Consider the following 23,794-nt stretch of genomic DNA (forward strand, 5'->3'; position numbering starts at 1 on the left):
AGTTGTAGACTGCAATGAGGTCACCCCTCAGTGACGAGGTCACCCCCTCAGCTTTCTCTTCTCCAAGCTGAACATACATACTTAGTGCATTTAGTGTAGTAGTGGTACTAGAAAGGACAAAACTGAAGTGGCAAGAGGTTCTAGAAAGTGTGTGAAGGGTATGAAAGATCTCTTTCCTTAAGTAGTACATGAATAGAACAACATGATACGTAAAATTACATGCAGTGTGCAAATGCTGATTGGCAGTTGTTCTGAAAAAAATCAGAACACAGCACAAAAACTAGGCATCCTTGTCAAAGGTAGCATTCAAACTCATTAAATGAAGTGTATTTTCATAAAAAGTGTTTGTATTTAATATGGAACTCGTTGAATTCTAGCTGATAGACTAGATTAGAGAGAGCTAGAATAGTATAAATCTGTACATTCGTTGGAGAGCACAGCTGGTTTAATTTTGTTATTCCAAGTTAGGTCATATGTTTTAAATCTTATATTTAAAATGTATATACTGCTGTACAAGATACATAGCAACATTTTTAGGGTTCTAACATTGACACAGTCAACATGTAATAAATACATTAAAAGCTGACTGCTTGACTCATCTCAATATAAGCCTGAAGAATTGCCATTGAGCAAGTCTTTGAAGTTCTGAGGAAGCTAGTCCCTTACCAAGTGTTACATTTCTACTGTTCTAAAAAATTAACACTAATGGAAGCAGAAAATCTATCAATAATAAAATTTCTGCAAATGACAGAGACCATAACTAGAAGGAAAAGTTACAGACAGTAATCTGGATAGTGACCAAAAGTTAAAAAGAAGGTATGATTTTAAATATAGACAAATATTAAAAAAATAAATTATTTAATTAAAAATGAGACATTTAAAAAAAAAACAACAAAAACTTTCCTTAAGTAGTACATGAATAGAACAACATGATACGTAAAATTACATGCAGTGTGCAAACGCTGATTGGCGGTTGTTCTGAAAAAAATCAGAACACAGCACAAAAACTAGGCATCCTTGTCAAAGGTAGCATTCAAACTCATTAAATGAAGTATATTTTCATAAAAAGTGTTTGTATTTAATATGGAACTCGTTGAATTCTAGCTGATAGACTAGATTAGAGAGAGCTAGAATAGTATAAATCTGTACATTCGTTGGAGAGCACAGCTGGTTTAATTTTGTTATTCCAAGTTAGGTCATATGTTTTAAATCTTATATTTAAAATGTATATACTGCTGTACAAGATACATAGCAACATTTTTAGGGTTCTAACATTGACACAGTCAACATGTAATAAATACATTAAAAGCTGACTGCTTGACTCATCTCAATATAACCCTGAAGAACTGCCATTGAGCAAGTCTTTGAAGTTCTGAGGAAGCTAGTCCCTTACCAAATGTTACATTTCTGCTGTTCTAAAAAATTAACACTAATGGAAGCAGAAAATCTATCAATAATAAAATTTCTGCAAATGACAGAGACCATAACTAGAAGGATAAGTTACAGACAGTAATCTGGATAGTGACCAAAAGTTAAAAAGAAGGTATGATTTTAAATATAGACAAATATTAAAAAAAATAAATTACATTTAATTAAAAATGAGACATTAAAAAAAAAACCAAAACAAACCACCCCAAACTGTAGACCCTCTGAACAGAACAAGGAAAACATCTCTTCTATTGAGAAGGCTGATTCTGAGAGAAGGTGTAGAGGGATGTCATAGAGTGAGGAATCAAATAAGAATTAATTCAAAACCTTTAGCTAAAAGAGATAATGCGATACTTTAAATGTGCAAACCGGAGTACTGAGTAGGTGTAGAGAGATGCATATAGCTGCATATGGAACAAATTCAATAAAATCACTCTTCCATCTAGGAGACAGTGTAGTAGGTGGATGTTAGATTTGTCTTTTCAAGCAGTGCTAGTACTCATTTATTGAGGCCCATGGTGGATTTATGATGATCAAAATACAAAATTAAGGCTGAAAGTTTTTTCTAAATGGTACTGTGACTTATGCATTAATTAGTTGCAGAAAGTTCCTAGTCCATTGTAGTTCAGAGAACGTCTTCTCCGAAACAAGTGGAACCAGCCAGATTCCTATATATGGTTTTGTTTGGGGCATGGTTCTGATTTAAGTTTGCATATAGCATATTCCCATTTCTGTTCTTCAGCTGTACTGTTTTAAGATACTGTAATGCAATCTGTTAAACATTGGTCAGAGTTTCGGAGTAACTTTCTCATGTCAAGAGTCTATTTCTTAATTAAAATTGTAATAAATGGGATCCACGGCATCATTATTTGCAAACTGTGTAGATACAGTCTTAACACTGACAGGAACTCGCTGTCCAGGCAGCTCATATGCACTTGCTTAATCCTGTTGAAATTAGTGAAAATGTTTAAAGAACCTTTTGCAACTCTACCTGCATCTGTGAAGGGGGTCTAGTTTTAGCCACGTTGCATAAAATTGAGTATGTATACTGATACTATAACTTAAGTGTGATTACCTGTACATTGTTGTTCTGTTTGCAATTTGACAAAAACTTTACTGCCCTCTTTTGTTTTCTTCATTTACAAAATCTACACTTTCTTTTAAACAATATCGTGACTTTTTGATTGACTCTTCTACAGGTAAAGGAAAGAGGTGGAAAAACTTGTACTTTATATTAGAGGGAAATGATGCCCAACTTATTTATTTTGAAAGTGAAAAGCGAGCCACAAAACCCAAAGGACTAATAGACCTTAGCGTGTGTTCCGTCTACGGAGTACATGACAGTTTGTTTGGCAGGTAGGACACTGGCTTTTAATTCTCGTATGTGCAGCAGGAGAGCTGACTGCTGGTTTGAGGCATGTACAAGATAACGGGCAATATGTCCCTAGTGAACAAGTAGCCCTGACTTGCGCTGTGGCTCTTGGTTCATACCAAGAGTCTAGTTGGTGTGGGTTGCAAGAGCATATGTGGACGGATGTGGCTGATGAGTAGTAGCTTGTTTAGCCATGGCAACTCGATTGCTAGTACTGTGCATAAACAACTTCTAGTTAGAAATTTTAGAATTTAGTATTAAAGTTTTATTCTGAAATAAGATGTGATGATGGTTTGAGCTTTTCTGCATTGTCTTTTTTTTAATATTGAGTACATTAATTGTTCCATGTTTCATTTACCGTCACATTATGAACTGAGGGGTTTTAATCCTTTTGAACTAAGAATTGACAAGATCAAGAATTTTGTCAATTCCAAAAGATCTACATTCTTTTGATAGGTATTTGAAAGCTAACTTGGTTAGACGGAGTCTGTCAGTGCTTTTCTATTTAAGAACAAGTACTTTTGTTAAATTAGACCAACTTAGCAGTAAACTAGTTCATATAAGTCAATATCCTCAGAAATTGTTTTTGCACAATTACTATATTCAGAGATAATTTTCACATCAAATCTCATTTACTGTAATATTTTGATGTGATGTGATTGGGGATGTGATATCAGCAGAGAAGTTGAGAATCAAAAGTCTTTCAGATATCGTTGGTAATTAACAAGAAAGAGTTTACGTATTTGTTCATTGGTAGTTACAAAAAGAAGTCCACCGTCCTGTATTATAATGTCATATGGAAGAAATAGGTACGCTTACTCCTACAAGTGGGTAGTTACAAAGAAGTCCACCGTCCTGTATTATAATGTCATATGGAAGAAATAGGTACGCTTACTCCTATAAGAGAAAAAACTTCTAAGACAAATGCTTAAAATTAGTGGCATTTCTTAAGCTGCAAAGACTGGTGCTTTTGTTTGATATGTTTTGGTTTTTTTAAAATCTCTTTAATAATTTTGAAAAATGCATTAAAGTAACGGAATGAGGAATGTAGATACAGATAAAGAGTACCAGAACAGTAATAAAAAAATTAATGAAATGTTCTTTATGTAAGGAGGCAATTATGCAGGAAGCTTTGGTGTGTATTGTGAACAAGGAACATTTTGGTTAACAGTGACTATCTCTCAAACAGCTTTTAAGAAACGCTGTGCTGTGGGTTAAAGTGTGGTTGGGCAGTAAGTGGTACTAAATGTGGGTAGGAGGAGATGCATGGTTGCACCATTTGAGGAAACTGCTAGTGAGGAACTGTAGCTGAGACAAAGTTCCTCCTGCATTTTAAGCAGCTGGTAAAAATGGCCTTTGCTCTTTTCTCAGAAGTACAGTGAAGTCTGTAGCTTTGCATGGTTCTTTGGTGGCAATGATTTAATTAGCCCCAGACCTGGCTACTTCCTGCTCTCCCCCACCCTTCTGCGGCATGGCCACAGAGTGCCGTGTCAGCGTTTCTCCAGGCGTTGAAACGGACGGGGGAACTGAAGGCTGAAACTCCTTTGCAGATGAAGTACGATCCTTCACGTAACACTGGTCTGGGGAGAGCTAAATTTCCTTGAGCACAGTGTGGAAGGTCATGAGTGAAGTGTGCACTTTAAATAGCTTGTAATTTAAAAAACAAAGTATTTTTGATTGACTTTTTGGCAAATAAGTGGAGGTACACAAAATGGCAAAGACACTATAATTGCATTTAAGGTTGTAGAGGTTTTTGTCACATATATTCAATGTGATCCAATGCACATTTTATTGGTCGCGAGAGCCGTGGGACACATTCAGATAGGGGATTCCTTATGTTAATATTGTTTCCTGAACTCCTGCAAGAACAAATCCTTAATGTATGATTAATTGGTTGAGAACTAATGCTGAACCTCTCCTGCTTTTAAAGTCTCTAGGAATATTCCTCGTTGACAAGTCTTTTCCATTACCAGATGGCTATTTTTTGCCTTGACTGTAAGTCAGCACACATGCCTGTTCAGTACAGGCCATTCTAAAAGTTCCTCAGCGTTCCAAAACAAACTAGTTGTACTTAAGTGCGGTTTTCTTAAAATGACATAATACATTCAAAACAAAATGCAGTTTTGAAGCACCTGAGAAATTTTCTAGTTGGAGTTCTTCTTTCCATGTGAGATGATGCTACATGTACACAAACAAAAATTGGTGCAATGTTCAATGCTCCTTACAGACAAACAACAGAAATGTATTAGATCAGTGTAAACTTTGTTTTGGCACAGATCAACAAGTGAAGGTGTCTGTTAATATTGTGAAGATTAATAAAACTTACTTTTTGTTTATTTTTAAGGCCAAACTGTTTTCAGATAGTAGTTCAGCACTTTAGTGAAGAACATTACATCTTTTACTTTGCAGGAGAAACTCCAGAACAAGCACAGGTGAGAGCTTTTTTTTGGTAAATATAATTTAAGAAGTAATTTTTTGTCTTGTGTTTAATGATACTGCCCTTCTGAAACAGGAAGCAAGTGTATCACAAAGAGTTAGTGGCTATGTCTATCTTAGCAGCTGTTATAATGGAGTAGCAGCAGGTCTGTAAGGGGAACGGTTGGTGCTGAGAATCCAGCACCTACATTACCTGCACTTGGGGGGGGGTTTACTTTGGACAAGTTCCAGTCGGGTCCCACAGACTGAACTTCAATTATTTTCCATTGTATGTTTGTGGAGAACATTTTTTTTTTTACATGGTTCAATTCAGAAGAGTAATTTACTCTCCAGGACTTTTCCATGTTATAAACCAGAGCATGGTAAGTGGGAGTTTTCCTTAAAAGGCATATTCCTGATATGAACTAAAATGCTGATGCACATACGTGTACCCAACAACCAAAGTATATTGAACAGCTGCCTCTTGCAGTTATTTGTCCTGTCCATAAATCGGTGGTTGTTCATAGTCTTGGGCCCTGATCGTCCACAAAAAGTAAGGTTTCCTGGATTTAGTTGGTATCCTTTAGTTACTGGCTCTCTAGGGGTTATCTATGCTGATTAAGAATTGTAGGATAGGAGCCTAATTCTCTGACATTCACTCACCAGCAGGAGAGCGTATCTGAGATGAGACAATGTCCTTATTTAAGTTTACAGCTCTGAAATACACCTGTTGCATCGGAAGTTAAGCTTTGCATTTGGTTTTATTTGAATGGAATTAAAGCTGTTTAGAGCGCCCATAATAGACTGCTATTCACCAGAGCGTGAAGGCTGTATAAATTTATTATTCTTCTTGTGCTGTATATAAAGGAAAGCACGAATTTTCCTGTTAAATTAATACAAATTTATGAAAGTCACTGAGATGACATCAGAATGATGTAGTGACATTTGTCACACAACTCTTAATGTACTGGCTTTGAGAAGCAGCATGCTGTATAGTAATTGAGAGTATATACATTAATTTCCACACACATTACTGAACATTAATCTTTGTCACATCTTCAGTGTCGTTTCTGTTCTAGAAATTAAAAGAATTAGGAATGTGTAGAAGACAGAATATCCTGTCTTGTTCCCTGAACGTTTGGTATAATCTGCTTTTGGTTTTGATCTGCTTAACAGGCTGTTCTCAGCATTTATACAGAATACAGTTGTGGTTTTTTTAATAATATGGCTTCGGCCCAGGAAAGTGTATAGATACTTCTCTTTTGAGGAAGTTCAGCTTTCTTTACTCTGTAACATTTCATAGCAGGATGGTTTTATTTGTATATTCAGGCTGTCTTATAATGTGGTAAACAAATATCAAAGCAGTGCCGTCCTATGGACTGCGTGTTGTCTTTATGGTTTGTACAAAACAAAAGCGAATGTAAAATGTAGCCTTACATGCTAGTGTCATTGTGCTTATTGTGGCACGTTGTTCATTCTCACTGCTGTAAGCTTTGGCATTTAAGGGGGGAGGTTTTCCTGCTGTGAGTGAGTATAGAGGCGTACTGCGCATCCAGGAAATAACTTCTGTTAGAGCGTTTGGGAGGCATTTGTTTCTTCGATTGCTACTCCTGAGAATAAGGACACAAGGTGCTGGAACTTCGCGATGGATAGCTGAAAGCTTTTCCTTCTGTGGAAGGTTTTGAAAGCTGAAACCTGACTCGCAAAGTGGTCTAGCTGAGAATAGCTGCAGTACATGTCCCTGTATTTTTAAAATGTGGAAGATACCGTGAAGGGCAGGATTGAAATAGAGTTGTTGGGTTTTAAACGACATCTTTAATTGTACTTTGAGAATAGATGGCGGATCTTTGACATACAGACTTAAGAAGGCTGTTGGTCAAAACCTAAATTCTGTGCTTTGCAAGAGCTGTACAAAATTTGGTGGCTGGGGGACAAAAACTAGAGAACGAGGCTATAACATGTCTTCCACCTTCCTAAGGCCCCTTGCAAAGCTCCTCTGTTAGCAACTTTCTCACGCTGCAGTGACTTTTCCAGAGGTGGCCTGGCGAGTTGGCAGTGCCCCTTAGCAGCTTATTTGTTTAAAAAAAAAAAATACGCACAAAGGTTCTACAGTCAGTTTGGTGTTAGACAACCTGCTTATTTCCTTGATCAAAACGGAATCCATCTATCCACTCTGCTATACACGTTTGTGAGCAAAGCGGGGAACGTTGGATATATGCTCCGTGTTTCTCTGTTAATGTTGGTTTAGTTTTTGTTTGAAGTATACACAGTATTATGACTGCCATACAGAAGTACTGGAGAGAATAATCAGAACAGTTCAGCTTCTTAACTGTAATTTTCTCAGAAGCAAACAAGTTTTGCTTCATTTTACATACCATTTGTAATTTCATGTAATATTACTAGACTGGAAAATTGGTAAAGGTCACACTGTGTATCCATTAGTAATGCTTGATATTTCTAAAAGAGAAAATGGTTCAGATTTGCAAATCCTCTGTTAGGTTTTGCTCAGTAAAGATAAGAATTTTGCTTTAATATTCAAACTTGCATACTGTGGAATTACAGAAAACTTAGGTTTTGCCAAGCTAAAGGGAAAACTTCAGATACTCTTTTTAGACATGTCTGTTCCACTGCAACAAGCTGTGTCTGACTTTGTTTTATTACACTGTTCTGCATCCTTCTCTCTTAGGACTGGATGAAAGCTCTGCAGATGTTTTGCAGTTTAAGAAAAACCAGTCCAGGAACATCAAATAAACGTCTACGTCAGGTGAAGCTGATATTACGGGGTTGGCGGTGCATATGGAGGAGTGTTTTGTCTCCTCGTTGCAAAACGATACTGATAAATCTCAGAATTTTCCTTTCAACAGTAGTAAATCCTGCATGTACTCACTTTCGTTTTTGGAGTTATGCAGTACCCTCGTGAAACCAACCAGAATGACTTACACTTTGTTATAATATCTACATACATAAAAAGCAAAATGGCTTTAGGCAATCTGCACGTGCTTTGCTGGGTATTATCTGCTGACTACGTTTGAGTAAAAGTGTAAAGAAGTCAGCGTTTGTATCGTCTTAACTTTTAAAATTTTAAAATGGGAAACTTTAAAAATTTGACAGTCTTATGTGACATGTAAACTAAATACTCGTTTAACTAATGTTACTCATTTTCAGTAACAAATACATGCTGAACCACGCTTGTGGCTTAATTTCTCTTGGCCTTTTGAAAGTGCTGTGTTTGCCAGAATTTCCTCAGAGGTAGAGGACAGATAGTCATAAATGGCTAAGTCTGTAATGATTGGAGAATAACAGGAAAATACTTCAAGAATCCCCGATATTTTTGAATGTTAGGAACATTTAATGTAGTTGTTTTAACAGTGAAGAAAGGAATATAATAGGATGTTTTTTAGGACGCACAACTATTCTGTAGTTAACATTAAAGATGTTTGGATACTTCTGAATAAATGCACTAAATTAGGTGAATTCACAGATAAAGTGGCGGGTGAAGTTGGGGGCTTCAAGCTGCAAAAGCAAAGCAAAAAGAGTGACAATCTGAAATAATTCTTTACTTCAAAAAGCAAAGAAAATGCTCATCTACATAAAGGAATAGAATGTAATGTGTTACACAAGGGAATTTTACATAATCTGTTAGGAAAGCACCAAATAAGCCATTGTGTTTGGAATCATCCATGGCTCTTATTCAAGGTGCCAGTCTTTGATTTCAGTAGAATTTTCTGTGCATAGAAAAGTTAGCATATGCAAATCCTAATGCCGCAAAGATAATTTTAAGAAGAAAACAAGATGCCTTAAAAACATGGGTGTGGAGATTTGTTTTCAGTAATTATTTGAGTTACTCTTATTTTGTCACTTGCGCCCCTTAAAATTTTGTTCCATTACTTCTGTTCCTTGCTCTTTTTATTAGGAAATTCTAGTTTGTATTCAGTATTCATATATTAACATTAAGCTTCCACAGGGAGGAGAAAAAATAATCTATTCATGTGTTTTGTATTTCTGTTTTTGGGGTTTTTTTAGGTCAGCAGTCTTATTTTGCATGTTGAAGAAGCTCATACGCTCCCAGTAAAGCATTTTACTAATCCGTATTGTAACATCTACCTGAACAGTGTCCAGGTAGCAAAAACACACATCAGGGAAGGGCAGAACCCTGTGTGGTCAGAAGAATTTGTCTTTGAGTAAGTCTTAATCTTCTTGAATTACTGAATTTGACTTGTAAGTTGCATTGCATTTAAGATTCTTAACAGTGTACAGTTTTGCATATGCTTTTTAAAAATACTGTATGTGTGGTTATACAGTAGCAACCTTTCAGCCAAATTCTGCATGGGCAGAATTTTCTGTAGGCACCTGAATATCTTTGTTAATGTAAGTGTCTTTGGCTGATAATGAGAACTCAGGATTGAAATGAATTTAGAATAAGCTTAAATGCCAGCTAAAAATAGTATTAATTGAGGCTTTCTGTCTTTTCTCCTAGTGATCTTTCATCTGATATTAATAGATTTGAGATAAGTCTTAGTAACAAAACAAAGAAAAGTAAAGATCCAGATATATGTAAGTATTTTTTCTGTAAAAGATGCATATATACTGCAGCAATGGATACTTTGTGTGGTTTTCGTTACTTTTGTCAAACACTGTCACAAGAGAATTAAGTATATTTTTATGCTCACCGTACTGCTGTGTTTGTATGTTTTGGATGTCTGGTACTGGCTTTCCATTAATGTTTTTACAGTGAGAACCTGCATGTTTTTTAGTAATAAAACGCACAGTAATCCAGTCCTGTGTATCTGCTGGCTTTCCTAACTCTGCTCTAGAGTAGCCATTGTGTTACACAATGGCTGCGCTTACCAAAAAGCAAGAGGAAGAGGAGCTGTCAGTATTAGTCTGCTCCATAAAATGCTAAGTTCCACAGAGTTTTAAGCCTGATTGCATGGAATTCCTTTTCAGGTTTTTTCTTGTTTTCAGTGAGAAAGAGGAAGGGAGGAGAGATGTAGTACTTTCATCATTTTAAAAAACAAACAAACAAAAGTCTTGGCGGTCTCTGAACAAAATTTGCCTTGTTTTCTTTCCATTTTACCTCATCTGTCTACTTTCCTTCTACCACTCTTGGGCTTAAACCTGAAGTTGCCTCAGTATCACTTTGAGTGGGAAAGGTTCCATATTTTCTTCTGCCTTTTACAGAAGTTCCCAAAAATTTATTTTCCCCCTGTTACCCAGACAGCTGCTTCTTCAACTGTGGTTTTGTTTCTGTTCCAGCAAATTAACTGTAAGCTGGTAGGACCTATCAGCTTTCTAGAAAAGAAAGGGGTTTGAAGAATGTGGATTCTGACCTCTTAGAAAAAGATTTTTGTTGTTGTTGTCTGGGGTTTTTTTTGTTTCGTTCCCTTCCCACACAATGTGTTTTTTAGGGTTTTTTTCACTTATTCAAGGTACCTTGTTTCCCACCATGCTTGTTCTGGAGCAACTTCAGCCCCCTGCCTCCTCTTTGATACCTGCAGGGCAGGATGCCCTCCCTGCCCCTTTCAGATTGGTTCCAAGATTTTTTCTTTTCCATTGTGTTCAGACCTGTCTATTCCAAAGCCTGTCAGAGTATTTATAATCTGTTGCAGTTCTTCTTAGTTGGTGTGTATTGTGTTGCTGGCCTGTTATGTATGCGTCAGTGCTAATTTCTTAATTTTCCCCCTTTTTTTTTTTTTGAGATTTGAAGGGAAACCTTGACCAAAGTGGAAGAATTGCTACTCATTTTGAATGCTCTTGCAGAACCTAATTCAATTTCAAAACTTTCTCCTTCCTCTGACTAGAAAACTTTCTGCATAGCAGGAGGAAAAAGATACATTCCCTCTGATAGACAAAAGGGCTCTAGTTGCAGTTGTGACCATGTTCTTGCACTGTTCTTTTATTCATTTGAGCTGGAAAACTCGTTATCTATCTACACCAAAGCTCTGGTTAGTAAAAGAACCTTAAAAAGGATAATTCTTGAATGGGATACTTCAGTAACTTCTTTAAAGTGTTTTTGTAGTTTCCTCCTCTCTGTCCAGATTAAGGAGGTTGCGTTGGCTTTGGATGCATCCAGCTGATGGGAGGTGATAGGAGGTTTCCTTATCTAGGTCAGGAGCAGGATTGGCCGAGTTTCTTGATTGCAGTTAGGCGCACTCTTACAGTATAGCCCAACAGTCCTTTCATTTTGGGATAAGGGTTAGACTAAGTCAACTTGAATGAATATCTCTGCTTACGTCCCCAGCCCTATTAACTATGTGAAGTGCAGGGGGGGAAAAATGAGCTAAACCGGACCTTATCTAACATAACTATGTGCTGCGTTGCCTGAATAACCCTTGAACTCCTCAAAAGCAAGAGAATTGGTTCCTTTCCTGAACGTTCTCCTTTTCAGCCACAGCTGTTACATGTGGACTGCTATGACGTGTGAGTCATGTGAAGCTGGTGCTATTCGTCTTCCCAGTTAACTGGGTTAAGTCAGCTTTTCTGCTTGGTTTTCCTGCCATGTAATAGAGATTGAAGGCCCAAAACTCTGTTATTGGTCTCACTGCTTTATTTCTTTCATCATAACACACTGAAGTTAAATACCAAAATGATACTAGCATGAAGGCTATTTTTTCAGTATCTTCCTGAGTTTTCAAGTCTTGACTTTGAAGTTTGCCTTTTATGAGTATTCCATAAATATTTTAGTATTTTTGTTTTTAAAAAAGTATTTCAAATAGTCAGAAATTACACTAAACAGTTTAGTATCAATTCTATTTAAATTTTTCTTTGTTTCTCTAACTCTAAATTCCGTAAGGATTTATTCAAATAAATACGTATAACGTGGCTTGAAAAAAACCAAAGCCCTAAAATGTGTTAGTAGACTTCACCTGCTGCTACTGCAAATTGGGATGCTCAGGTATGATTAAACAGTTGAATTAGTAAATCTCTCAGGACAATTCCACACAGCGTTGAACTGGAGTGGAAGTTCTGGTTTGGTTTTGCACCATGATAGTTGGTTAATTTCAAATTAGTTCATGTTGAAAAAGAAACGTTTTTATAGTGGAGGCAGTCACCTCATGCAGGCAAATCCACAGAGCAAAGTATTAGCCAATGTCTTTCCTTTCAGGCACAGTTGTTATTTGCAGTAGTGCCAACGCTTGTTTTTGAAACTGATAGCTGAGATTATAGAAGGATGGGCTGTGCCAGCACGGCAGTGACTTGTGGCTGCGAAAGGCAGGATTTAGTATGTCCACGTATTGAGCAATTTCCTCTTTCTCAAGATTTCAAATGGCTTTTATTCTGAACCAGTAATTAGAATTTTTTTAGGGTTATTGGATGGCTCCGTTTTGTTCTGGCAGGGTTAGACAAAGGCTTCACAGTAAACTCAGGTTCATTTCTAGTCTGAGGACTGGAACAAACCTAAGTTGGAAGCACTTTTCACTATGATTCGCAGGTGATAATTACTAACAATCAAAATACAATCTTGTTACTAAATATTATGCCCGAAGTTTCATTAGCAAGTAAAACAGTAAGAAACATCAGTGTTACATTTTTTTTTTTTGGTACTAGTGTTCATCATGTAAAATATTGTGATTCTTTTTGGATCAAAATCATTGTCAAGAGAATTCTTACCTGTGTCTGGAGAGAAGAGATCGATTATTGTTTGTTTTAATGGTTTTCTGTATATTTGTTTCTCTTTTAAAATGTGCTAGATTGCAAAGTGTAAATATACTGAATTTTTCAACTGCTGTCTCTTACTGAAGGTAGTCTGCTAATGCAATGTACGCTGCTAAGTGGGAAAAAGTCTTGTTCCTTTAAAGTTACTGAATATAAATTACAGTAGCAACTGTTCTGCAGTGCCTGTACGGACATTTCTGTTCTGACTTTTTTTTTTAAATCAAAGCAAGATTATAGTATTTGTATTATAGCTCTGAAGTGCTACTATAACCGCAGGGAAAAATTAAATCATCAGTTTATTCTAGATCCTGTATTTCATTCAGCATTCCTCTCACTGAGATATATGTGCCTTACACATGCAACGAAAATAAGGAGAAAAACACATTGCTTAGTCCATTCCTCTCACTGAGATATACGTGCCTTACACGTGCAACAAAAATAAGAAGAAAAACACATTGCTTAGTTGCGGGTACAGGAGCTTTGATGCTGGGGAAAAATACTCTTAGAAAGTCAATTCATTATCTGGTCTAAAGACATAGTTCCATCCACCCTGGTGAGAAGCAGCAGGTGGTGATGAATTGTTTTTCACACTACTTGACTGATTTCAATGCATTAGCTTATATCAGTTTATCAACTCCGAAGAATATGAAATAGGCAGCAGGAATGTCCTGAAGTGAGCATTATAAATGTGCTGTTTTTCTGTTCCAGTATCAAGTGATACCCTGCTGCGTATTGCAGCACTGGTGCAATGTGAAATCTACTGGAACCTTTGACAATTTCTGCAAGGCAGTGTGCTGTATGGGCTTTGCAGAAATGTGGGGAAAAAAAAAACCAACCCAAAACTCTTGGGTTTGGTTTGGTTTTTTTTCCTTAATCTGAGGAACTTAAAAGCAGATCTCATTGAGAGGCGTGGAAAGAGAGGGTGTTTGCTTGAAAGATCCAGACTGACAGGCTAAGTGTGAAACTTGAACTGTGGAACCCCTCTTGGAGCATGGTGGGCGTTTCACAGGCACGGTGTTGCCTCTGCAAGTGCCTGGGCCCTTTCTGTGCGAAATAACTCCCTTCAGGAGAGCCTGTGCTCCGACTGCTGCAGCTTGCTAGCCAGCTGCTGGGCCAGACTCCAGCTGCCGTCCAGGTCATCATCGCTTGGCGATGTCAAGGTACCAACACAACTGAAAGGTGAATTAATGATTTGGCCGTTCTTGAGTTGACTTTCGTCATTACCTAGGCAGCAAGCTGCTTGGGAACGCTTTTTTACATAATTTGCATAACCTGTTACAGCCACAGCCTTAACCTGGGAGTTAGTATAAAAGAAATACATATGGCAGCGTTTGAGAGAGCCATAGCAACACTATGATAATAAATAGTAAGAAGTAACAAAGCGGTCAAGGGGCAGAGCTGATGGTGGCATCAGCCCAAGGCTGGAAAGAGGACAGTGAATTGTGAACACTTGATCTCTTTCTAGTTTCTGACTGCTACCTGGATTTGCAGGGTAGCACTTTTTTACTCACTACTTGGGTGTTACAAAGAAAACTGGTCAATATCCACGCGGCATTTTTGAGTGTATACGTATACATTCTTTACAGAATGCTTTATATTTCTTCTTCAGTTTACAGGAGTCTGTTAAACCCTTGAAGAGAGAATCTCAATATATTGATGGCAAAAATCTTGATTACTCTTATAAATACTCTTTTGCTGAAACAAGATGACGTGCTGAAAATGAGACTGGTTTTTATTCAATAGTAGCACTGTTTTGCTGGAGATAACTCACTTGAACAATGCTTTTTTTCCTTAAGTGTTTATGCGTTGCCAATTAAGCCGATTACAAAAAGGACATGCAACAGATGAGTGGTTTCAACTCAGTTCCCATGTACCATTAAAGGGTATTGAGCCAGGATCTTTGCGTGTTCGAGCACGATATTCTATGGAGAAGATCATGCCAGAAGAGGAGTACAATGAGTTTAAAGAGGTATGTTGTTTAACTTTCCTTGGTTTATCTGTCAAAACTCATTTTGTTGGTTGGTTGAGACGGATCTCAATAGCAGTGGTTGACATCATTAAATAATACTTATAGTGACATCTATCACTACAGATGTACGATATCAGTTTTTCCAAAGCTGTTAACATGTTCGGAGAAGTTTCTGAAGATTTTAAAATTCTGTTTTGCTTTCAGCTTATACTCCAGAAAGAACTTCACGTAGTCTATGCCTTATCACATGTTTGTGGACAGGATAGAACACTGTTGGCTGGCATTTTATTGAAGATTTTTCTTCATGAAAAGCTTGAGTCCTTGTTGTTACGAACACTAAATGACAGGGAGATCAGCATGGAAGGTACTGCACTGAATTACACTAAAGTTTACTGGAACTCTGGGCAAGTGGGGAGGGAAGGGCTCCAGCACCTTCCTTTTTTTCCTCCTCCTTTAGTTACAACATATATCAAAGTGTAAACAAGCACATTTTTCCTCTGCTTTTTGTTGTCTCCTTTTCTCAACTTTTCTCTTTGTCTTTTTTTTTTTTCCAGATGAAGCTACTACCTTGTTTCGTGCCACTACTTTAGCAAGCACACTTATGGAGCAGTATATGAAAGCCACAGCAACAAGTTTTGTTCACCACGCACTGAAAGACTCTATATTAAAGATAATGGAGAGCAAGCAGTCCTGTGAGGTGATACCTTGAACTATGTTTTTAAACATTTTGGTTTGTTGACACAATTACCTACTAGTTGTTATGTTTTATGTTTGCGTTAAACATTAGCTTCAGAGACATTTATTAATCTCTCAGAACTAAAATTCATTTAAGTGAGAAATACAGGAACTGAATTCATTAAGAGCATTCCCCCCCCCCCCCCCCCCTCCTTCAACAATATTCACAGTAGAACTTTCTAAGTTTTTTTAATTAAAATTTCTTTAAATTATATATTTGTTCTTCAGCAATTGTAGGCTGTTCTGTAGCAGTTACTGAATGGCCTAACCTAAGTAATTTCTAGTAAACTCAAGATATCATAGAAGTCAATGTCACACTTCAGTTTTAATTTAAAACTTCCTGATACTAAATGATTGTTATTGATCCTGAAACTGTTGTTTTTAAAATGGCCCTCCTAACTTCTGTGTTTCACTTTAACTTATTTGTGGAAAGGATGGGAGTCCTCAGAAATTTGGATTGAGAGAGATAAAAAGGTCATGCAGACGGATAGTGGTGACTCTCTGAGCTGTTAAAAGCCTCGTGTATTAGAACTTAAAACCGTTGCTTCTTCATATTTCCTGACTAGCCACTGAAACACTTGTGAGTTCTGTAAGGGACCTGTACAGCAGCAGAATATTTAATTTACTTTGAAGTAGTATTCAGCATGTGATATTATGAAACTACATATGTAGTTTTAGTTAGGAGAAGAGACTTAATCTTTTTGTCTTTTTGTTTTAGTTAAATCCCTCAAAGTTAGAAAAAAATGAAGATGTAAACACTAATTTGGCACATCTACTCAGTATCCTTTCAGAATTGGTGGAGAAAATATTCATGGCTGCAGAGATACTGCCTCCGTAAGTTTGCACTTTGCTGTTCAGATTTGTATTTGAAAATTCCTGTTTGTGTGAATTATATTGCACCTTAAAATGATGTTCTTACTGGTTCATCTTCTGCTAATCGGCCATAAGACTAATAATGTCTCGAGGGTTGCTGTATGCACACAGAGGAATATAGACGGGAGGAAAAAAAACACACTTTCAGGAATTAATAGGGCTTTTTGCAAAAGCCTCTGGCTAGCACACGTGCTTTTCTTTTGAAGGAAAAGCTACTAGACCCAGGAGGTCAGGGGAAGAAGGAGAATAAAAATAATCAATCTCATATTTCTTGAAAAAGGTAGAAGACAGTAGTAGCTAGCAGACAATTATACATATTTAAATTGATTACAAATTCTTTCCAGTCCTCCTCCCCTGAGAAAGGGACGGAATTATTAACAGAATATTAAAAATATAAGCAGGTATTAGTAGAACGATACCGTGCTATGATTGCTTCTGTCTGCTAGGGAAATGCAGAGGTTACGGGGGTTTTTTCCCCTTTTTTTTAATTGCTAAAATAACTTGTGTTCATGGTTTAGATTTGAACCATCTAATAAAAAGTGGAAAGTACTAACAGTTTTCTTTCACTGTGTCATTAGCTTTTAAAGTAAACAAAATCCTCAATTTTGAGATGGCAGAGCAGCACAGAAATGTTTCTTTTGTGTTAGTGCTGGCAGGGTTAGCATTAAAAGTTGCACTCCTTTTAAGTACATGATGGAGCTCTCAACATTTTCTGAAATACACCACAATTTTCCCATTTCTTTATGGGAGAGGACTATTGCTGTGGTTGCATAACTTTCAAACACCTAACCCTCATTTATGGAAAGAATAGTTGTTATGCAGTTAAAAAGAGAAAAATTAAAAAAAAAAAAAAATTCAAACCATCAAAATTGTCTTTTTTAAAAGGAAATACTACTTAAGGACAGGAAACAGTTATAAAACATTTAATGCACATCTGAATAACCACTGAATAGCATATAGAATTGTGTATTAAGGTTTTTCCTTGCCATTTACAAATTTACTTTTTAATATAAATTTATAAATTCAGAAATTGACTTTTATAAATTTATTAACTTATAAACTAACTCCCAGTTAAAGTTAATTTAAAGCTTATGTCTAAATTATAAACATAGAATTGACAGTAGTTCTGCATCAAGTTGGAGGTTGGTCTAGATCCTTTCTGAGCAGCTTTTTTGAGTCTGTACGTTTAATGGAATGAGTAATTAGCTATTATTTTTGCAGGACGTTGAGGTATATTTATGGGTGCCTACAGAAATCTGTTCAAAACAAGTGGCCAGCTAATACCACCATGAGAACTAGAGTTGTTAGGTAAGTCGTCACTTTATTCTGAAAGCAATCTTTTCAAGTCTTGTTAAAGACATACTTCAGTGTGCTTATTTATGTTTCTTTCAGTGACAAAACTGTATCGTACTTACAAAGGTTACAGCAGTATTTAAGATATTTATGATGCTGAGGCATGATATCCCAGTGAAGGATTATGAGCTTGCTAGATTCTTAATCATGTTCTTAGAGCCTTGACAGAATAAGATGATGTAGTATAGAGGTCAGTATAGCTGTACTTAATAGTTTTAACTTCCTATTTTCTTGTGTTTTGTCAAGTTTTACAAACTAATCTAAATAGCAATTTCCTTTTTCATGCTGGGAAAGAAAAACTTCTCTCAAAGCAATAGTTAACCTTTGTGATACCTGTAGAGAGCAGTGACTTCTGAAGATCGTGTTCCTGTCATACGCCATCTGGGAGGACTGTGCCTTACCCAGGGACTCTTAGGTAGCGTGTGTTAATTGCTGGAGAAATCTTACATGGTTTAAGATCCATGCCCTTTCAAATGCAGACCCAACACGGTAAGGAATCCAATACCTTCTCATACAGACACTTGGACTGTTAGATTTCGCTGAGCTACGTGTCTGCGTTGGGATACGTAGGTTTCTGCAGCAGAGAAGGCTCCCAGGCCCTGGTGTTGGGCTGTTAGTTCTGATCACTCTGAATCAACACTCTGTTGGTTTCCAAAAACACGTAGTTCTGTGTTGCCCCAGTTTGGTTTTATTTTTCTGCTCCAGCCCAATCATGTTGACACATTCCAGAGCTCCTCTAAAAACGTTGCAGGAGGTTACTGAACCTGCCTCCTCTGAACTCGCACCAGCCACAAAAACTCTAATGTACGTTCACAAACCAATGCATTATGCAAGTTCTTCCTCTAACACTGTCCATTGCCAGTGCAGGTCAAACAAAGATCTTTGACAAAGATGTGGTCTTGACGCTGTTTTTCTCAACGCTACTGGGGGTTTTAAGGGTGTTTTAAGGGTATCAGAGCCACATCTTTCCTTTTTTGCTGTCTCTGGCAGTCATATGATTTGCAAAGGTTAATCTCCCACGGAGGGAGTCTTTCAGAGGATTTGTCTTTGGCTTGTGTTTATCATTTTGACACCAGAAGCCTTATGTCACCCAGGGTACCATGCAGGGGCATTGCCTTCAAACGGAGGCTGCTCTTACTGCGAGAGCCCCTCTTACTTTGAGGGGCTAACCTACTGGAAGGCTGTAGAGCTCAGCAGTGAATACCGTATTTCTTTCTGTTCCTCCCCTGCTCCAGAGAGAACCAGGTGGCTTTCCTCAGTGGACACAGCTCGCGTTCAGGGTTTTCCAGAGGTCTCCACTGGATGCTATAAATATTGGATCCCTTGCGATGTTAGTCTTCAGAAGCGGATACTAGTGATTTCTCTCTGGAGTACAGAGTTTCACACCCTGCAGTGATGATTTTTGTCTTTAATTGCACTATTTTTGGTCCAAGAATGATTAAATATTCAGAGGCAGGTGGACAGTGTTTAGATGTCTGGGTATCTTCCCTACTGTATCAGTCAGAAGATGCTGCCATTTCTCTCTGGTCATGATGTAGATACTGACTCATTCTTAATTTAGGCAGGGTGACCAGGGTAAGAAGCACCAGATCTTCTGTATCAGCAGGGTCCGTGCCAGATTCATACCTCATTGGCCTTCAACTTTGGGCACTTTAAAAGAGGAATTGGTGTATACGCCATGACTTCAAAATTACTTACTTCCTCATAGCTTTAAATTCACACCATAGAAAATATCTTAGCTTCACATACAGCCAAGAACTGTTGTCTTACCAGCCCATAATTCATGGTTCTTGGAGAAGTAAGAAACATCTATAACAGTATATATTAGGTGTCTTGGACGTACAGAAGGTGCGTTAACCTCACTACTATGTGTGTCATTTTCAAGTAATATGGACATTAACCTTCACTGTGTACTTACCAACAGGCAAGGTAGTGTAAGGTCCCCTTCCTGCTTTTGTAAGTGGTGAGGCTTTGGTATTGCTGTAGTCAAAACCAGTCTGCTGGTAGCGTCCAAGCACTCCGAACAAAATTAAAGATGATTTAGATTGCTTTAGTTGGTCCATATGTCACTTCATTGTGTAGCAATTAGCTGGAATTGAGGTTAACCTGAGGCGGATGGTTTTCCCTTCTGCTATTAACAGAAAGTTAGATTTTTCTCATGCTACTGAAGGTTATTCGGGTTTCTGTTGAATGAGTTCCTGGTCCTGCAGTCAAAACAGAGCGCTTTTCTTCCCAGCTTTCTAGATGGCAGCAATTACTTCTGGGACGAAAGTAGCAGATCCCCTATTACTCTTCTACTATAGCATACAGTCATCAGGATGTGGATCAGCTGAAGCTGTGACCTAAGGCTGTGCTGCTGCCGAAAGAGGTTCCCCTTGCCCACCCGCTCCTGCGCTCCTCCTTACGTTGGCCTGGGGGAGCGGGTGGCCGCGGGATGGATGCCTTGCGGTAGCAGACAATGGAAAACCTTTGGGAGGTCGGAGACCAGGGGCTCCTCCCTTCTGAAGCCAGCAGGGTCTGAGATTGGCTTCAGTATGACTTTACAATTAAGTTCCTCCCACGTGGTTTCAACAGTTCACCTTAACTGGGAAATCAATATGCCTGTTCTTTCAGCTTTTATCATCGTTCACGTCATAGCATGATATTCTTAATTTGTTAACGTATTCAGAGTGCAGGCTGGTTGGTTGGTGTCTGTCTCAAAAAGATTCCATGCTAACTTGACTTAAGACTTACAGACTACACAGTTTTACATTCATTCTTTAATTTTATTGAACAAAATACAATTTTCTTCCCATTTCAGTGGCTTTGTTTTTCTTCGACTGATTTGTCCTGCTATCCTGAACCCAAGGATGTTTAATATCATCTCAGGTGACTATACGCTTCAGACTCGATTCATACTTTATACAGTAGTAGGCATGAAATTACTGTAGTGTCTAATGTAGCAAAATACGAAGTTTTTTTGAACACTGTGTCCAAAGTCGTATTATCCACGTCACTTGACTGACTTCTCCATAAGGCAGCCAACATATGTTTTTCACCCTTAAAGGCTAGATTGTGGTTAATCCCCAATGTCGTTGTAAAGTCCAGAAAAACATCCATTGTGGTATTTAATAATACAGTTTTGAGTTCAAGTCTAGCAATGCGGAATACATTCTGGCAGTGTGAAAATTGTAAGCGTGTGATCTTCAGATGTCACTTTGAATACAATGCAATGCCAAAGTTAATGGCTGAAATTCAATGGTATCTCTTAAATGAGCAAGATTTACGAAGCTGAAAATGTATTCCAAGCTCTGCAGACACATTTGTGCACCTAGGAAATTATGCTTGAATAACCTGTTCAAACGTCCTGCTTAGATAGCTTGGAGAAGTCTTCACTTTGACTGATTTAAGTACAGCCAGTCTCAAATATGGAACCTTAAAAGATGAAGAGAGAGAGGGGTGGCGTTTAGAAAGGTGAGTTGTGCAGACTTGAGATGATCTTAGTTGACTTAAAGGCCATCTATAGGAGAGTTCCCATGGGCTTGCCAAAGCGAATGTTCTCACCGCGTGGTCTTACCCTGTTTTTTGACGCTCTCTTGGTGGAGTGCATCTGTAGTAGTTAACTACAACAGCGGCAGGGAACATTCCTGTTCGCAAGACTGGGACTGCGGAACTGCTGTAGCGGCCTGTGGCACAGTGCTGGCCGGTGTCGGAGAGCGTTCTCCAGAACAGCTCGTGGGGGTGATCGGGATGGCGGCGCACATCAGGGACCGCACCCGACACGCTGTTGGCCTGGGGCTTTCCTGTTGTGAAGCTTTCATGGTGAGGGCATGGATTATCCCATGGCAGTTGCCTTAAGCACCTAGAAATGTTTGTGGGCGTTTTTAACTCAATTTCTGTGGGAGGAAAAAAGGAAAAGCATAAACTACTGAAAACTCTATTACTAAAGTTAAACTATTTGGACGTCTGAGTTGCTTAGTTTTAAAAGTTTGCTTATGTTATACTTCATCTTTGTTTTCTGGGTTTTTCTTGGCAAAGATCACCCCAAGCTAGGGGGCATTTAGTTTGCACCAGCCATTGCTCTTTCTCCTTCCCTCCCTAGCAGTTTCTTGATTTCTTTACCAGTAAAATGCTGATTTGAAATAGGAGGAAATGAGAGATCTGATTCAGAAAAGCTTTTTTTTCTTTATTCATAGACAGTTTCTAAAACAAGGTAGCATGTTTTGTATAATTTCTCTTTAAGAAATGAGAAGGGCTGTGCCAAACAGAAAGCTCCTTTCTCTCACCCAGGGATCATTTCCAAACATGCTTTGGAGAAAGCGTTTGAGAAACATGGCCTGGTACACAGCGGTCCCTTCTTTAGGATTCTGTTATCTTCCGGTAATTTTCAAGTTAGGTACCTCCTAATTTGGGTTGCACTGTGTCTGCAGGTGTAAAAAGTTACCCATAAATTTCAGTAATCCCTTTTAAGCTTGCCTGTCACCGTTAAAGTCCTGCTCATGTACATCCAGCTAATATTCTTGACTACTGCTAAGGTAAACTTACAGACGCCATGTAGGGCTTTTAGAGCTGTTCAAAAAAAGGGATGAGGCAGTCCTTCTTTTGGAGCAAAGCTTCTAACATATCTTCTTCCCATAACAGGGGAAAAAAGTATTCTGAAGGCTGGGTGTACAGGTACGGCTCAGTATCAGCAGCAATCCTATCACCTCAACAACTGTGATTGGAAAAAAAAATCTTTGTTTCAAAAGTTAAATCCTTTTTCTTTTCAAGCGTCTTTGACTTTTTTAAAGTGATTCGCTTCTTTAGATCAGTTTCCTAACCTGAAGTTCCAGATTCCAAGGCTAGTGATGTTTTCCAGCATTGCTGCTTCAAAGGCTTGTATTGCACCAAGCACTAGATATGATGAACAACTGACATCAGTTGCGTAGCTCCAGCTATGCAAGAAAAATGAGAACTTATTTTTCAGTGTATTTTGGAGGGGAAGAAAGAGCAACAAAAGATGCAGGTAGACAGTGAAGAGCATATAGCGTTCTTATGAAGAATTACAAAATTTAGAGCTTATGTAATTACCATGTCAGTTTTGGAGCACTTCAAACGTGGCTTTCAGCCAGGCCATTTACCGTAACTGGAGGGAAAAATAATTTTGTAAGATACTACTGGGCAGTATCACTTGTTGGAAAAGGAAGTTTTAACTGACAAAAGTCGTTAATGTAAAGTGTTAAGTGTAATGCTAAGTACAGCAAGTGACTACAATTTCATGGAAATACAAGCCACAATTGCATGTAATGTTTACTCTGTTTTCCTGATGCCAGTAACTTAAAGTATAATTTGTATAACTTGTCATAGCCCACTAATGTGGGTATACACAAATAAGGAAAAAGGTAAACTTGCCTTTTTTTTTAAATTCTAAAGGTAAACGAATTTTTTTTATTCTAACAACAAATAATCCTCCTTTCAACAGAACTGTTTCATTTTTGTGAAAATGGTTCTTACTTCACCTAACTCTCAACACCACTTTATTTTGCATACCCGTTCTGTATGCAATTACAGAAAATCAGATGTTAGTATTAATATGTTTTTGTGGACACTACTAAGCAACGTAAGTTTCACTTCACCAAGTGACATCTTCCACATGCAGTTTGGTTATAATATTAAAAATACTTTATTCCATGAAAAAATATGAATTGGAGAAGAGCTTTACTTTCACGTGATTGCTGTTAGTTTTAAACAGAATGGCCCGTAACTCTCTACTTTGTATTCCTGCCAGATTCTCCTTCCCCCACTGCTGCAAGAACGCTGACGCTGGTCGCCAAGTCTGTGCAGAATTTAGCAAATCTGGTTGAATTTGGAGCTAAGGTGAATATAATTGTATGCACACAGAACAGCCTAGAACTATGTTTCCAATACATTTCAATGTTCCTGTTTGTCATTGTTTAATCTCAGTCGGCAGCTGAGCACCACGCAGCCGCTCGCTCACTCCCCCCCCTGGTGGGATGGGGGAGAGAATCGGAGGG

General features: G+C 37.9%; 1 protein-coding gene across 1 annotated transcript in view; it reads left to right on the plus strand.

Annotated features, from left to right (window-relative positions):
* Nucleotides 1–23,794, plus strand: part of RASA1 (RAS p21 protein activator 1) — a 53,245-nt gene that overhangs the window by 24,137 nt on the left and 5,314 nt on the right. The window contains exons 11-22 of the mRNA XM_009288284.2: nt 2,628–2,784; nt 5,145–5,232; nt 7,902–7,979; nt 9,239–9,396; nt 9,693–9,769; nt 14,668–14,840; nt 15,045–15,204; nt 15,395–15,537; nt 16,294–16,409; nt 17,670–17,756; nt 20,602–20,669; nt 23,548–23,636. Coding sequence (XP_009286559.1) covers nt 2,628–2,784; nt 5,145–5,232; nt 7,902–7,979; nt 9,239–9,396; nt 9,693–9,769; nt 14,668–14,840; nt 15,045–15,204; nt 15,395–15,537; nt 16,294–16,409; nt 17,670–17,756; nt 20,602–20,669; nt 23,548–23,636 — 1,394 coding nt within the window. The remainder of the gene's footprint in view (nt 1–2,627; nt 2,785–5,144; nt 5,233–7,901; nt 7,980–9,238; nt 9,397–9,692; nt 9,770–14,667; nt 14,841–15,044; nt 15,205–15,394; nt 15,538–16,293; nt 16,410–17,669; nt 17,757–20,601; nt 20,670–23,547; nt 23,637–23,794) is intronic.

The sequence above is a fragment of the Aptenodytes forsteri genome, unplaced genomic scaffold (assembly GCF_000699145.1).
Source record: "Aptenodytes forsteri isolate BGI_AS27 unplaced genomic scaffold, ASM69914v1 Scaffold41, whole genome shotgun sequence".
Classification (NCBI taxonomy): Eukaryota; Metazoa; Chordata; class Aves; order Sphenisciformes; family Spheniscidae; genus Aptenodytes; species Aptenodytes forsteri.